This window comes from Lipophrys pholis (assembly GCF_963383615.2).
Source record: "Lipophrys pholis genome assembly, chromosome: 11".
NCBI lineage: Eukaryota > Metazoa > Chordata > Actinopteri > Blenniiformes > Blenniidae > Lipophrys > Lipophrys pholis.
Window position 1 is genome coordinate 9,176,184 of NC_137631.1, and position 17,286 is coordinate 9,193,469.

The 17,286-nt window shown below is 42.5% G+C and overlaps 1 protein-coding gene across 1 annotated transcript; it reads right to left on the reverse strand.

The window, feature by feature from the left end:
* Window positions 1-1,999: 1,999 nt before the first annotated feature.
* On the reverse strand, window positions 2,000-16,068 carry acanb (aggrecan b). Its single transcript, XM_080475604.1, has 19 exons — window positions 15,979-16,068; window positions 11,309-11,387; window positions 10,691-11,074; window positions 10,396-10,570; window positions 9,751-9,878; window positions 9,355-9,648; window positions 8,430-8,651; window positions 8,150-8,324; window positions 7,893-8,020; window positions 7,509-7,802; window positions 6,835-6,960; window positions 6,606-6,710; window positions 5,396-6,484; window positions 5,070-5,183; window positions 4,805-4,963; window positions 4,046-4,128; window positions 3,566-3,710; window positions 3,126-3,308; window positions 2,000-2,273 (listed from the first exon to the last, which is right to left on the reverse strand). Exons 2-19 carry the CDS (start codon window positions 11,379-11,381, stop codon window positions 2,182-2,184), a joined length of 3,969 nt encoding a protein of 1,322 aa, XP_080331730.1. The 5' UTR covers window positions 11,382-11,387; window positions 15,979-16,068; the 3' UTR covers window positions 2,000-2,181.
* Between the last annotated feature and the right edge of the window lie 1,218 nt (window positions 16,069-17,286).

A 17,286-nucleotide genomic window follows, 5' to 3' on the forward strand; every position in this document is an offset into this window, starting at 1 on the left:
ACAAACTGAATGCGAGGTTTGTGCCTCTGGATTTGCAAAGTTTACCTCAAATTTAACTGCTCCGGGGAAAGATATTTCCAGAAAAAAAGTTGGAAAACAAACCATGCAAGAAGCCTTTCATGCAGGATGTCAATGACGCTCAGTTCAGGAGATATAGGTGTGCAATTTAATTTTTTTTTTACAATAATTTTGACAGAGACGGATGATTCGAAGTTTTATTTGGTACAGCACAGTACAGTAAACTGCATGTTCACATCAGGATATGGGATCTGAATAGAGTCACAACAAAAAGAGATGTCTGTGTTCAATGCTGTTCTTATTTTGGTTTATTATTCTGAAAAAATAAATCAGTTTGCAGAAGAATCTGTGAATCACAAACACTGATACTGACCCATACTAATGAACTAATCCACGTTTTCACTGTCTTAAAGATAGTCACTTAGTCTTTACTGAATAGTGTGTGTTCTTGAAAATTTTCAGTGTTTGTGAGCTCTTCTGAAATATCTAGGCAAAAATCTTGACCTTCAAAGGTCATGGTCAATGTTTTACAGCCTCCTCATCATCATCTGAAACATTTATGAACTTCCCACTGCTTTCACAGCTTCTAATTCCTCAAGTACATTTCTCTCAGTAAGACCACCGTCGCATGACACACGGCCTGAAACCGCCACTGAAAATAAGAAGAAATACATGTGTCCTCTGCTGTACAGCTGGCTGTAAAAAAAAACAAAAACAGTCTCATCTGATTATTTATTAATTCTAAGTACAGTTTTCCAGTTAAAAAAACCCCAAAAACTAACAAAATCAACAAACAGGTTGATGATGGCTAAATCAAAATAAAGTGTCTGCGCTGTGTTAAGTTATTGACAGATCCTGCTGTTCAGAGAATTGTACTGAGAATATTTACAGTGAGAAACCTGCCACACAGCAAACACTGGGGAAAATCCATGCTTCTCAACATCAGAGGGGATAGATTTCTTTTGACAAGCAACAAATATATATTAAAAAAACAAAAAAACAACCCTCCAACCTGCAAAGCTCAGTGAGGTGGAGTTGTGCAACAACCTGGTGGAAAATTGTCTGGTTGAAGAAAGTGTGTCAGTTACAGATGCGGACCGTCGAGTTTTCTAAATTTATCTTTAAATATAAAATTTATGTGTGTATATATTTTAAGGTGCACTGGATTCAAAAGTGCATGAGTGCTGACAATTTCAATCCAGGTTTGTTGCACTTTAATCTCATTTTGGATGAACTTGGATTTATTTCAAACATTATACAGAACAGCACAATCCTTTCAGCATCTATGATTCTGCACTGTGGATGTCAAACTTTTCGGTTGTGAAAAGATCCCTCCCAGGAGGTCTGCTCCCATGTGTGTTTTTAAATTGAAACGGACTAAAATGGTCCAAATGTTTATTTTGACGATCTGAAAGCTTGTACTGTATTTCTGTCACAACCCAAAAATATGACAACCACTTTCCTGGCCTGTAATCTAGATATATTTTAAAAAAAAAAAGAAAGAAAAAGAACACTGTTTTACAAGTATGTAGCGCACGCGTCGTCCTTTATGGTTTAAGACCAAATAAAAAGTTTAGGAAATGCTAAGAAACACAAATCTGGAAAATTACTTTACTAATACAGCAAAAGCCTAGAGAGCGAGAGAGAGAGAGAGAGAGAGAGAGAGAGAGAGAGAGAGAGAGAGAGAGAGAGAGAGAGAGAGAGAGAGAGAGAGAGAGAGAGAGAAAATGTGTTGGGCTTCAGAGAATTAAAGGCACGTTCACTGGCCAGTTTTGAACTTTGTGTGTTACTCTTCAGCCTCTCCGGTAACTATCTTATCTAACTCATCTTGTGTGCAGTGGTGGCAATCGTTGCAGAAAACATTAACGTGTGCATGGGGGTAATCGTTTCCAGCTATAAATTAGATGCTATAAATACAAAGAAAAACTACCTTCAGAAGGTGCAGGGTGACACTCCAAGATCCAAAACATCAGTCAATTACACCACCACTGTCTAAATGTGCTTTCAGTGTGTGTGTGTGTGTGTGTGTGTGTGTGTGTGTGTGTGTGTGTGTACACAAACACAGCAGGGAATGCTATCTTTTTTGGTCGGGCATTGGCATTGGTGTCCATGCTTCTTAAAAAGAGGGGTCCTTTGTGGCTGTCTATGTCCTTTCAGTCCTGCTCAGAGCAGTTTCCTCTGTTCCCGTTGGCTGCTTACGCCTTTACTTCTTCTCCTGAGGGATCTTTTGTGTAGCCTGTTACTGTTGGTGCCGGCTGGGGGAGAAAAGGTAAGAATACTGATGACATCATGTAAACACAAGTGGCCAAAAAGGCCTGTAAATCAGAGCGCGGCGAGCGGTGTGGCAAAACAATCTGCTTCAGAAGCTGCCATGGATCAGTGTGACGTTGAAATGTTCGCGCTGCAGGAGCCGCGCTTTCTGTGCTCAACATATTAAAACCTGTCCTGTTTGTCTCAAGTATTAAATCTTCTGCATCTGTATGGGATCGCCACTTCTTGCCTTGAATGAAGTCAAAACAAGCGTTAAGAGTGCCCAGGTATCCTAGTGCTTGATGTCTGTGCGAGGCTAATGCAGTGACTTATTGCTAAGCACACGATCACTCGACTCATGATCCATTCGCTTTAAGAATGATCCTGATTATTAAAGGTTTCTACAGTTGTTCTGATGTCAGACTCTAGCAAGCTTGACAGTGATATTGTCAAAAGAATCTGCCAGTAATAGCCAGGACAACAAATCTGACTTGTTTACTCAGTTACTCTTGCTGCACTTTGGACAGACTAATCTTTGTGAACAGGCTTTCAGTTCTGGTTTGTTCTCACATGTTTCTACGAGAAGTTGAGATGAAGACAACAAGCAGTGAGTCTCTAAAGTATTAACTGTCACATCTCTTCTAATTCACCATTTGAAAGAGGAAATTTGGCTGAAAAGTTGCAGGTCAGGTTCAACTTTCTCCATCACGGTTATTTTCAAATGCACACAAACAGAAATGCGTTCTGATGTCCAGGTTTGTTAATGTATATACATGTTTAAATATGTTCACATTGGGCTAAGGATTGAAAATCTAAGAGCTTAAAAAAAGCACACAATTTATTCTTTCTCGACTTACCTTCTGTACATTCCACTTGTGGCTCCTCCCATTGTCCGTTTGCCATACAGCGTATAACAGGCAGGTGGCGCTGTGTGTAGCCTGCATCACACTGGAAGCGGACTATGGAGTTGACGGGGTAGCGCTCTCTGCTGCTTCCCATCGCTCGGCCATGTTCCACCTCGGGTGGGGATCCACACATGACTGACGCAGAGGAAACAAGACGAGTTTAGACAAAATAAATGTTGTGATGGATCGGTTTGGTTATGGAAGCATTTTGGTGATATACTGCAAAGATGTTACTACACGTCAGCAGGAGTCATTTCCATTTTGTGGAACTGATTTGGGTCGTGTTGCTGAGCCTTTGCTTCAGACATTTAGATCAGTTCATCTTCAACGACAGTGAGCCAAACATGTTGGAGATGTATTGGTGTGTCTCAACATCCAGCTCAGTAATTTACCGGGTCCAGCCTTGCAGGTGAAGGGAAGGTGGTAGTTGCAGGGCACGTCATTCCACTGTCCGCCCTCATGCCAGATCATCACCACACAGTCCTCCCCAGAGTTGAAATAGTTATCTGGCTGGTTCGGCCTCCAGTTCTCAAAGGTCTGAGCAGAGCAATGTGAAAACAGTATTTCAGTGAGTTTGCAGAGGTGTGCAAAATTCACGATTAAATGTGAGACATTTTGTATGAAATGAGATGTCAGTAGATTGAAACATAGCCAGAGAGCGAATGTGACAAAACTATCAGATGATGAATGTTTGGTACAGTTTTCATCATCTTTATTGTCAGCGGGACCCAACATTGATGTATGCTATTGTCTGTTGGTTTAATATGTGATTGATAAAATAAGAACTAAGTGGATTCTCTAACAGCAGCGGCATATATGAAAAAAAAGAGCTTTAAATTAGAAACACAGCCAGTAGCTCTTGTAAAACTTACCAACGGACTGCCGTCTGTCCAACGAAACTCATTCTGTACATCTTTGTCATTGAGTCCAATCCACTGATAGTCCTGACCATTGGCTGAAAATAAAAAGAGAAAAGGCTCTGATCAATCAGGACAATTGAAGCATGTTATCACCACCATGATTATTGGACTTCACAACAATCAGTTCGAACATGATGATGACATTTTGAGCTGCCAAAGAACCTTAAACCATTGAGGCATATACTATGCTAACCCTCTGAAAGTGTGTTGCAGTATCTACCGTCAAGATATTAGCAGCAGATTCTTTATACCTTGGAAGTATAATGGCGAACATGAGCCTCTATGTTACCATATACATGAATGAGCCTTGGTTACTCCTTCACTGCTTTTTCTTCCTTGGTTCGCTTATTGTTACTCTTATTTATTTTTGTTTTTTTTAATTCTGTCCACTGTAGACTGGGAACATTCCACATGAGCTGCAGTTCTGACCCAGTCGTCCAGCCATCATGATAAGGTCTTTGTTCAACTCAGCCAAACTGCTCAAGTCCTTAGGCTTAAATGTTTTGTATGTTTAATAAAGATTTTCAGTGTCACCTGTCTGTGGTCACAATGTCATAGTGGATTGGTGTACTCTTCCCAAAATGTCTAATCTGAATAAAATATCAGTTCACTCACTGTGCACCGGAGTCCCTCACCAACAAACTGAATGTTTTGTTTAAGATGTCCTTTAAAAGAATAAAATCAAGTATCTGACTTGTGACAGCTACTCACAGTTGACAAACTGCTGCTCCTCCTGGGAGGTGATGCTGACCAAGTGAGCGTTGACTTCCTGGCAACGTTGCTCCGCCTCAGCCCAGGTGTCTCTCTCACCAAAGTGCAGGTAACAATTTCCCATGAACTCCAACCAGCCTTCAGCACAACCCTGCACAGCTATACATACGGACAAACATCTTAAAAACAGATGTCTTGCAACCAATAATTTTTTCAGCTGGGTGATGCTGAAAGTTGTTCTGTACGTTTTAGTTAAGCAACTTACGGGTTGAACAGTCTTCTCCAGTGAAGCCGGTGGGACACTGACACACAGCAAGCTCTCCCTGTGCAGAGCAGGTCCGTGAACCACAGGGGTTTGGATTACAAGGATCTACAGAAGCTGACAACAAAGAGAAAGAGATTTTATTTTTAATTATGAAAACATATTCACTTTGATGACCCAAGGCGCAAGTAATCACGCAAGTGTCTCTAAAAATTACGATTATGGGTATATATCAGTTTTATTTGCAGAACAGTCTATAGGGTAGTGTGGTCTCAGAGATATACAGAGATTCAATGCATATTTTGGCCTGGTAAACAGATGAACAGTACCTTCCATTACTTCAGGCTGCTCCACTACAGCTGGAGTTGCTAAGGATATAGATGGAGCTGTGGTTGGGCTGGTGTAGGCTGCGTCTGGAGTCACAACATAAACTGTAGGACCTGCGCGGCCCTCCTGAATGTTCTCCCCGAAGCCTGATTGGCCAACAGCGTTGATATACTCGGTGTAAGTCATGCCGGGTGGGAGAGCGATGGAGAGCCCTTCAGCAGTTGGGGTTTCATGAGTGGCTCCGCTTCCTGAGAGATGAAAGCTTTGCTCCATGCCACTGAATTGATGGTGGATCCCTGAACCACTTCCTTCCCCGCTGACCTCCACCACACCTCGCCCCTGTTCGGGATGGCGCGTCATAGGTGGCACTTCCATCATCTCTTCATCTGTTATAAAGATCACATCGCCACGGCGCTGGAAAGTGTCTCCAGAACTGGAGCCACTGCCAGAAACACTGGATGAAAAACCACTGGGAAAGCCACTGTGGAACCCCGAGCCGAAGGGACGATATCCAGAAACCTCTTGCTCTCCAGATGGTTGAACTGTTAGATCAGTGCCACTATGGTCAATAAATGAAATTCCCGAAAACTCACCAGAGGCCGACCCAGACAAACCTCCTGATCCAGACCCACTTGATTCCAGGAAGCCACCACTGATATCGACTTCTCCCAGACCTTGCTCCTGCTCAGTGGACTTCTGGTGGGTCTTTGATACCTCAACCATGCTCCCATCCACCATAATGATCACTGAATCTCCTCCACTACCACTCATGTCTCCACTTGCGCTGATGAAACCTGATCCAGACATGCCAAAGCCAGAGTGTTGTCTGTCAGGCACCTCCCCGGATCCAGAGGCACCATCCAGTCCACCAGAAGTGAAGATGATAGCACTTCCCCCTTCTCCCTCCTGCGGACCTCCAGAGCTTGACTGATCTCCTGAGAATATGTCAGTGCGTCCGCTGAAGGTGACATCCTGTCCTGACCCGGATGCCTCACCAGTGGCACTTGAGATGCCAGACTCTCCAGAGAGCTCTCCGCTGGCTGAACCAGAACCGGACACATCAACCGGAACTGGAGGTAAAATGGGTTTCACTGGCAGAGAAAGTAAGAATAAAAACTTAGATTACAAAGCGTTTAGGTGTAACTGTCTCTTCAGGCAAAAGTAAAGGATGAACACAGATTTTGTTGCCGCGTTCAATTTCAATTATCTTACCAGGAGGAACAACCTGTTGAGTTGTGATTGTTGTCTTGTTGATGAACTCTGTTTCAGTAATATTTATGCTCGTCAAGGTTTCATTGTAGTCCACAGTAGTTTCAACTAGAAACCAACAAAGAAACACAATATATCAGGAGAGTAGAAACTGCCACAGGCCATAGTAATTGTCCACGGAATGAGAAATGACTATCTGTATTTAAGTTCTCTCTTTCTAGATTTCTCTTACCAGTGGGAGGAGCAAGGTGATCAATTGTGACTCTTGTCTTGTTGATAACATCCACAGTCACTATGGTCAGATTTACACTGGTTTTGGTTTCCACATGAACAGCAGGAACTTGACCTGAATGAGACGCTTTGAGGTAAAAATCATAAATAAATTTATGTGCTATTAGAACTACTAGAATATTTTGTTTTGACATTGTGTGGCTAGCCACAGCTTTTCACCAATTTTGCTTACTTGTGTAAAATCCACTAAGATCAATTCTTAAAGTTCTTTTCCTTTATTTAAAGATGCAGATTGAACATTTATTAACTGCATTAAACTATTTTTTTTCTCACTGATGACCCCACTACATTGCATGTTTTGAATATTTCTTTGCTTCACCACATCTCATTTATAATAAAAACTCATCCGTTTAAGTGATGACTGTCTTTCTCCTTTAAACCAAAAACAGAGTAGGAACAGACTTGCACATGTTTATCAATTTGCCATGTATTTTTGATTGCTGGCATGCGTATCTTGCGTATCATTTCCATGCCAACAAGTTTCAGAATAATAATCTTCATCTGTTGTTATTGACTCAATAGTTGCTTAAAAAAATACATGGTTTATCCAAACTGGTTGAGCTTCTCATCATTCAGATTAACGTGAGTTTATGGCCGTACTCAACCAATTCCTACCTTTAAAACAATAGGCATCGTAGCGAGAGTGCTCATCGGGAAAGCCGGTCTGGTTGGGGAAGGCATAGATGATTTGTACCCCCACCTGGCCCCCTCCACAGTGAGACCTGGCAGTGGTGATGGGATAGCGGACGCTGCGGTCCATCAGCCAGCCTGGGCGACACTTGTCCAGTCCTTGATTCCAGGCAGCATACATCTGACCGGGGTTGGCTAAGGTGGTGTTTAGTTTCTGGCAGTGCTGCACAGCCTCTTCGAAGGAGAAACTGTCATAGTCGCTGGTGAAGAACACCTCACCTGGTAGAAGGACACAGATTTAGAGGTAGGACATAGCTGCAATAATTTAGGAAGGTAGGTCTACATTTATTTTAGAACATTGGTCCTCACCTCTTAGACGCTCCACATAACAAAATACATCGTAGTGTTCAGTGGCTGGCCTCAAGCCGTAGGACCTGACTCCTGGGAGATGTGGCAAATTTCCTGCACAGTTTTCTCTGGGTGACACAATTGGGTACCTAAACATATGAGACAGTGAATTTAATATATATTAGTTTGTTTTTCGCATAGAACCAGCTCAGCTAACACTGTGTTTATGACTATTGTATCCGTTGATAGATTAGTCATTAATAGATTTTATAGCTCACCGGACAGTCTGATCGCGCAGCCAGCCGGCATCACATTGGTGTAAGCCTTTCTCAAAGGCTGCGTACAGCTGTTGGGGGCTGGCAATGACCGCACCAACACTCTGGCAAGCCAGCTGAGCCTCCAAAAAGGTGAGAGTGTACCGGCCAGTGATTGGTCGATAGTGGAACACCACACCTGAGGATGTATCACAGAAATAAAGTGTCATCATAACATTGTTGTGTGACAGAGGTTCTTGCTGTCAGGTTGTTGTTAGTTGGTGTGTGTGTGTGACCAACTCACCCGTGGGAGCCATTTCTGTATCCACGCCTGCCAGATCCAGTCCAGGCACACGTATCACAGGTGGCCGGAGAAGTCGGGAGAGAATGTCTATTCCTCCAAACCTAATCTCCTCGCCACCAGGTCGAGGAGTGATGCCTGGGTACACCCCAGGAGCAGGTGTCATACGGATGATGTCCGGGAAAGGGGTGGTCCTTACAGGCACAGCACCAACGTCTACACCAGCTGAGGAAGCATAGATTTGTTATCGATCAACCTAATCCTATTGTAATGACATGTAATGATCAACAAGGGAAATTCTTGAATGTCCAATCATGGCATACAGTAGAGAATTTAGACAGTGTAGTCCCCAAAAAATAAAAAAAAACTGTTGAAACTTCCGTCATATTTGATCATTTTGCATACGTGTCTATAATAACTGCAGTAATATATTCACAGAAAGAATTTTCAAATTGAAATTTGATGATCAAAAGAGCAAACCCACCAAGGAACAAGTCAATGATTGTAACATTTTCTAGTCAAAGCCCAAATTTTTGTCCCAGTTTAAAACTACAAACCTAAAGAGATTTTGCATACGAAATATTCTGGTCGATGCCTGGTGGACAGTTATGCAAAACACTAGCAAAAAGTTGTTTCAGCTTAACAGAGAAATACAATCAATATACAGGAAGGAGTTACTTATTGATAGTTTAAAGTAATATGGTTAGAAATTGTTGGGTTATTTCAATAAATTACATATTTATCCTTTAGAAATGCATCAATACCCACAGACTTGTTCATATGGTTTGGTTTTAAACACCCTAAAATAGACATTGTACTTTACTTTAGGGTATAAGAGTATTTGTATCACATTATAAGCTTCCAAAATGTCATGGATATAGTGGTGGCCTGAAATCTTGAAGAAATTTTAGCATCAGTGAGGTTTTACCTTGGAAACAGATGGCGTCGTAGCGAGAGTCTGGGTATGGGTAACCTGTCTGGTTGGGGAACAGATAGACAGTTCTGACACCGAGAAGTCCTCCTCCACACTGAGGCCTGGCGATGTTGATGGGGTAGCGCACACTCCGATCCCCTAGCCAGCCAGCACTGCAAACATCCATACCACCCTTCCACGCAAGGTAGAGCTCTCCTGTCGTGGCAAGTCTGGCACCGAGTTTCGTGCACTGATCTCCCGCCTCAAATAAGGTGAACTTCTCTACAGACGTGGAATAGAAGACTCTGCCTGCGAGAGAAGTGATTAAAACAGATATGAAAATATGCAGTCATGTGGAGATCTGCAGCAGATCATGCTGCTTTTATTTCTACCACTCAACGAGGAGCATACCGGACAGTTTCTCAGCAAAACAATACACATCATAGGTCTCATTGACGTCTCTGATGCCATAGGTTCTGACGCCAGGGAAGGTTTCCTTGTCTCCGTAACAACGCTCCCGTGGCTCATGGATGGGATACCTTGAAGGGATGAGAGACATAATGGTTGAATCTGACAAGAGGTCAGAGAGAACATGAATTGTTCCAAATGGCATTGGCCAAACTCAAGTTATTGTTCTTTTAGTGTTGTTGTCTTAAGTGTAATAGGAGGTAGTGAGCTTTGTCTTACGAGGCTAAATGTAATTACTGATAGTTATCGATGATATTTACATCCCAAAATCCAACTACTAACACCTGTGAATGTTTGCATTGAACTTGTTGTACTATTTTTGTTTAATTCCAGTAATGCCAGTGACCTTACTGGTCATCTAGCAACCTCTGATTAAGATGACGACAGGAAACCAGTGCTTTTAACTATTATCGCATCATCATTTCAAGCTCAATTTTCATTCAAATAAAATGTGTGTTACAGTTGTCTAACCAGGACAAACACATTTTGTCTGGGTATCAGGACGTTCAACCTAAATGAGGTATTCACCTGTTTCTGCAATATTCATGAGCAGTTTAAAGTCTTGGTGGTAAAGTAGGTCAACTCTACCTGACTGTCTGATCAGAAAGCCATCCTGCATCGCACTGGTGATATCCATCATCGTAGGCGGCCTGGAGCTGAGCTGGAGTAGCAATAGTGGCGCTGTTCTGGATGCAGGCAGCCTTGGCCTTCTCAAATGTCAAGGTGTAGCGGGTGGAGATGGCACGGTAGTGGAAAACGATGCCTGTGAGATGAATAAAGTGAGCAGAAAGGAGGAGCAGAAGTTGGCGTTTTGAAGATCTCGATACTTGTACTGAACACTCGAGTGAATTAAACTGACTGAAATGATGTTTCTTTAGCATACCCTGAACCTGCACTTCCACAGAGTCGTAGTTGTCCTCGATGCCATGCATCACCTCGCAGCGGTAGATACCAGAATCCTTGGCTCTCAGCTCTGTCATTTCCAAGGTGGCATCAGTGGGCACCAGTGGGTAGTTAACCAAGGTCACTCTGTCAAGATATTCCGTCTCTACATGGAATTTCCCCTCTGATGCCACTAGGATTGTGCTGACTTTTTCCTTGGTGACATAGCTCCATTTGATGCGGTGAGACAGTGGAGCGATCGTCGGCGCTCCGGGGTCGTTCACGGTGTTGTCTTGGAAGTAACATGGCACCACTACTTTGCTCCCTAGCAGAGGACGGAGGGGCATCTCCATGGGGATGCTGACACGCAAGGTGCCGTCCATATCTGTGGAAATCAATTGTCAAGTGTTCATAATACCTAAATAAATAAATGGACTTATTACCATTTTGATCTTGTTCTAAATCTAAAAAAAATTGAAGATGAAAATGAAGACAAGAGGTGGCTTGGTCATGAGCAAAACATGACACCATAGATATGCATTTTTAATGGAAAGTGTAAATTTTAAGCTTCAGAATTACATATCCATGTTGAAAACTATCAAAGAAGTTGTTCACTCACCATCTTGTTCTCCAAATGATATTGTTGCCGAGATGAGCGGCAAAGACACACACAGCAGAAGCAGAGGGTTCATCGTTATCTGAAAATCACCAGATAGAAAAAAAACACTTTGAACTCACAGAAAAGCTTGTTCATGCGACAATTTCTAATAGGCATCATGTTCTGATTAAAAGTCTGATCAAATAGTAAAATAATGCAATTGTGCTTCATCACAAAGAGTTATGATTAAATAATGAAGTTTGCACATTGTTGTAACTTCTCTGTACCCGAAACAAAAGCTTGTGCATTTGAATGATGACATAAGTGCTTGAATGAGGGGTTTTATTTATCACAGTTTCCTCTGCGCCTGTGTGCCACTGTGTTTTTCCTAAGCTCTGCCTCCTTATTTTCAGATTCCATGTGACCCAGGATCTACAACACATTTGGTTATTTCAGCAGCCTCATTAGCTGAGATGGAAAGAGGACGTCACGAGTCGCAAGTATCTTTTGGAAATAATTGCTGTAGAATGAAAGCCCCTCTGTCTCAGTACGAGGGAAATTTGTGTTTAACGGTAAATGAGTTGATGACAGTGAGAAATGATTCATCCGTCTTAAGACTTTCCATTTGTTAAATGGTGAAGAAAAATGAATGTTGAACTTTTCTCACAGCCAGAGCTTTCATATTCTCTTACAGTGTGTATGTGTGTGTGTGTGTGTGTGTGTGTGTGTGTGTGTGTGTGTGTGTGTGTGTGTGTGTGTGTGTGTGTGTGAGTGTGTTTAAGAGTGCACAGTATGTCTTTGTCTGCTAATGCATACTGTATTTTTAGAAAATTGACAAGGACTGGCAGCTGTTCTCATATTGTCCTTAACCCCTGTTTTGCTGTCAAGATTATATACAACGAGCGTGAAATGAAGAATCTGTCTTCAATCAAAAGAAGTCATCTTAACAACTGTTGGAGGGACTGACGTAAAACTTAAGAAAGTTGTTCTGTACGTTTTAGTTAAGCAACTTGCTGTTTTCTACAATTTGTATGTAAATCATCCCCTTTAAGACAGAAACACAGAAGAATTACCCCTCCCCCCCCCCCCCCCCCCCCAAGTACAATTAAAAATGAGCAATGGGCAGTTTCCAAAACGGCAGCTTCAGTATCACAGGCTCATGTTTGTCAGACCCTGATTACAACATTGCTTTTTTTAATTCTCTCTCAACTTTCCACTCCTGTGACGTGCGGCACACTCACACATACGGAACCTGTGCACGCCCCAACTGAAACCTCATTGTGCTGCATTCACAAGTCCCCGGGCTGACTGCCGAGAGCTTCCAGTTCATTCCAAACAGCCGCGGAGAAACATTTACAAGCAATAAACCTGAAGCTCATAATAACAAGCTGGCGTTCGCCGCTGGCTCTGCCGCCACCGGCGGCCGGGTAAAAGGCTAAAGAGAACTGAAGTGACCTTTCCAGTCAAGTGACTCAGCATAAAATGCACATGCACACGTACAGTATGTCTAATATTTGCTCTGCTGTCTATGGTGTGTCTGGGAGGGAACGTTGGCCCAGTTTGAGGAGGAAAGACAAAATAGCACACAGCATAATGTATATATGCACAGGGATGATAATCCCCACAAGAGATGCTAAATTCCTGGATTACCTGTACAATGATTCACTGAAACACATTAACATTTTGTTATCTTCAGTATCCTTGAGATTCCAAGTGCCCTATTCTTTCATTGTTTTTCCTGAATTTCTCCATTTTTCACAAATGCTACAATCGCATTTTTTCTTCTCTTATCGCCACAGTAATGTTGCACCTAAACTAATGTTCCTCTTCTCACGAGATCCTGTCTTTAGTCTTTAGAGTTTTTACTCATATAATCAAAGCAGTCGGAGTAAATTCAGAAATGAATTTCAGAAATGGCATTTCAAATTATAATTTGTAAATCACCAGATCCTGCTTTGTATTAAATATTGTATTCATTTGCATGGAATATTCTAATTATGTTGTAACTACTAACGGACTCATAGCATTTGGAAGCCTCCTGGTTATGCCTTGTTCTACATTCTCACTCCCAGTTATCCCGTTTTATCCCCCAGGAAAAATAAATAAAAATGCTTGCAATAAAATGATCAGTTTGAACAATTTAGTCCCCAAACGTTGTCAGAACTTAAACATTTGGCACATTCATTCACTGATTCCCTCCTTAATTCATTCAGTGGTCATGAAATCTGGCTTAAGTCAACCTCTTCTATACACAGTATGTTCATCTGGCAGCTTTAGCTTTCTCAGACTCACAGACAGTGAGAAGTTGGAGTTCCAGACATTTACCAGAACTGCAAATAGTCGTATGTAAATCATTTAGATTGCACTACCTATCTATTTGAATGAAATATCAGACTGGCTGCGGTGATGTTAAAATGAACTGAAAGGTATCTGGGCTCATTGTGACATCAATGTTGGGTGAGGCTGCAGGTAAAGAATCACACACCTCATAGAGATTTTAGATTTTGGGTAAAATCAGTAGTGTTACAGACACCTTCATCCACAAAGTGCAGCTCAGCCTTCTTTGATTTCTTTGAAACACTGACCAAGGTGGTCAAATTACAATACATGACTACATGAAAATGCAGTGTCACATATAGTCAGCTCAAACAGCTCTGTGTCACATTAACTCAGAGACCCCCAGCCGAAGCCAAAACCTCGTCTCCTAACTGCCTGCTCCTCCACCGTTGGGCAGGTCCCCCGCTCTCTTGAAAAGAATCATTTGAACTGTGGCAGAAGCATTTGAGAGCAAACTTTGCCACCAGACCAGGTCGGCCCAATCAGCCCACCTCTCCACAGTGTGCCCATTCAGTCGATGGGGTGGCTGCTGCTCCCCTGTTTGGTCGCTGTGGTATGTTCAGCTCCCAGCTGAGGGCGGAGGCCAATAAGGCCTCGGTCTGTTCCAGCAAGGGACGGGGGCGGGGCCTTGGGGGAAGGGGGTGGCGGGGTGGGGGGGGGTAGGTGGTGCAGCCCTGCCAAGGTAAACACAAGGCGAGCATCCAGGGGAGCCCCTCCACCACCACCTCCACCCACCCTCCTCTAACTCTCCAGAGTCCCTCGCCAGCAGAACAGAGTGGACATTGATATGCGTGCACGCTCCCAAACACAGGCCGACACTCATACATCACCGAGGGGATGTGTGGGATTGCACGTCTGATGCCCCCGGTAAGGAAAACGCTCAGGAGTGTGTGTACATACGTACGCTGCCACTGACTCAGTACTGTAAGGCCTGTGTCTGAGGACACACACAGACCCGTTGTACAGTGAAATGGGGTGCAGGGCAAAAATTCATATTTGCAGGTGCTCACAGACGCTTTAGTACATGCCTACACAGTTGTCAGTCTCTGATCAAAGACATGCTTCAGCAGAATATGCGTCAAACACACACGCACACGCACACACACACACACACACACACACACACACACACACACACACACACACACACACACACACACACACACACACACACACACACACACACACACACACACACACACACACACACACACACACACACACATCTCAAATGTGAGATTTTTATAAATGAATGTGTAGATTTTCTTCTCGTCTTTTCAATCTGGACGGCTGATATACCAATGGAAGCAGATTTAAAGGATGTCACTTTACGATCCTGTACACCAAACTGCTTTCCGTCTCATCAAATGTCTCAGGTTCTCAACATCGGGTCAAACAGATACTAATGACCTTATGAAGATAAAACACTGTTTCCAGTGAGAACCTCCGAGGTTTGAGGCTGCTCTGTGGAAATCAGTATATTTTTCCTCATTGTGTGAGATTTTACATAGAGTCATTTTTCCAATCAATAGCGAGAGTGCAACACCTAAAGATTTATTTTCAAAACATTTCCACTTTACTTTTACTGAAAGATAAGGCTGGTGCCTGAAGTGTGCCTCCATGCCAAGCCCCCTCTGGGGGATAATGAGATACATTTGAGGAGTTGCGAGATGATTTTCAAGTAGGTGGGTTTGCAACAGTCGAGAATCAAGGCGGTTCAATTCCTTCTAAATACTCTTAAAATCTGAGATATCGCTCAAGCAAAACAAATCAACATTGACAACCTGTAAAGAGAAGTCTTTCCATCAGTGACCGCCGCAGATAAATCAACCAGATTATCTGAGATCTGCTGAAAGTGTCAGCTCATTTGAATCAGGACTTCAAACACTAGAGATCCTAACAGTTTGACTATTGTTTCTGCTCTTACTCTATGTTTGATTTTCTAGAGTAACTTCTGCTATTTTCAATAATTTATTGTCTTTTTAGTTTAATGATGTAATGAAAAAGTTAAATTTGTTTTAAATTACATTTAGAGGTTCTTGTAAAGCACTTTAACTTGCCCTGTGTCCGAATTGTCTGATAAACAAAATCTAGCCTCCGACAACTAACTGAAATTAGTGCAATTTCTTTCAGTCCTCTTTACATTGTAACATGTAAATCAATGATTTTTGTTAAAATACCTCAATCACATACGTCCCGGAGCTAAAGACACAAAACGTTACCTTGGGTTTGACCTATGACTACCTGAGCCAATACCTATTCCCCCAAGCAGAAGACGAAGGAAAGTGGAAAGAATCCCCTGAAAACCTCCTCACAGTATTCCTTGAGTCTCCGGTGATGAGCTGTGAACGTACCGTTGGTGCTGCAGCTCCCAGTGCCAGTGACTCCAGGGGCCTCCTGCTCCTGCCTGCGTAGGAGGGTAGAAAGAAGCTCTATTCAAACTCCACCACAGATTTAGATGGTGGGAAGAGAGAGGGAGAGGGAGGGAAAAGAGAGGAAGGAGAGAGAGAGAGAGAGAGAGAGAGAGAGAGAGAGAGAGAGAGAGAGAGATGGTACTCTCCTGCCAGTTGGTGAGGTCATATGAACAGCCGCGAATGTCAAAGCAGAAGTACAACATTTATGAAAATCTTTTTTAAAAAGCTACAATAATCGCTTTGGATGGTCATGGGCAGACTTTTTCTTGATTCCATTCATGGTGGAAATTAAAAATACAATCAAATTCCGGTGCTTTAAGAGATACACATGCAATTTAAAACAACTTCAATTATTAACATGTGTCACACACTTTTTCTAAATAAAAGATCCATGAAGAAGTTATTTACCCGTATTTGCTGCTTTCAATTTGTAAGGAACGATTCGATTCGTTATTTTTAACAACTTTTTTGTAGTCCTTCAGCTCTTGTTTTTAGCTTCAAATGAACTCAAAACCAACTTTTATTTGTAATTCACAGCCACTTAGTTACTTAGCTGAGTTAGTTTGTTAGTTGCTGAAGATGTAAAGAATCTAGTAACTTGGAAAAAAGTACCTGTCATGTTGCTGTGACGTCTCCCAAACGGGATTATATCTGCGAGACGCGACTCTGTTTGGTTCAACTGAAGTTACGTCAGTTCGGTTTGTCGACGATCCTCTAAAATATGGATGGCAGCTATTCTTGAAAAACGAATCTATTAACGACAAAGAACACAAAAGCTGCAAAAAATCTCTCAACACGCAGACAGCATGCAGACAGCTCATGCTAATGGGTAATCTATTACAGCGAAAACGGATGCACAGTCAAACATCTTTCATCATGGCGTCAGGAGGACTGCATTAATTCAAGATTAATGGATCCCCCCCCCCCAAACTGGAGTTTACTGAAAAAGTAACCATTAAGAACGCGGGTTCATTTCAAGATTGACAGACAATGGCGGTGTGCCTGATTTCATGGACAACAAAAGTTTCCACACATTTTTCTCAAAAATATTTGATTTACTTTAGTTTGGGCGTCACTTCTCCAAGCGGTGGCGTGACGGAAAGGCGTTGACTTTATCACATTCCCAACGCCGCCGGAAAAGAGGAAAAGCATCATCAGGCATGTGTGCATTTGTTTGCGTGCATGCCTGCGTCAGGTCGCATACAGTGCGGACTGTGTACGTTCAGGTTAAAGTTAAACATGCTAATG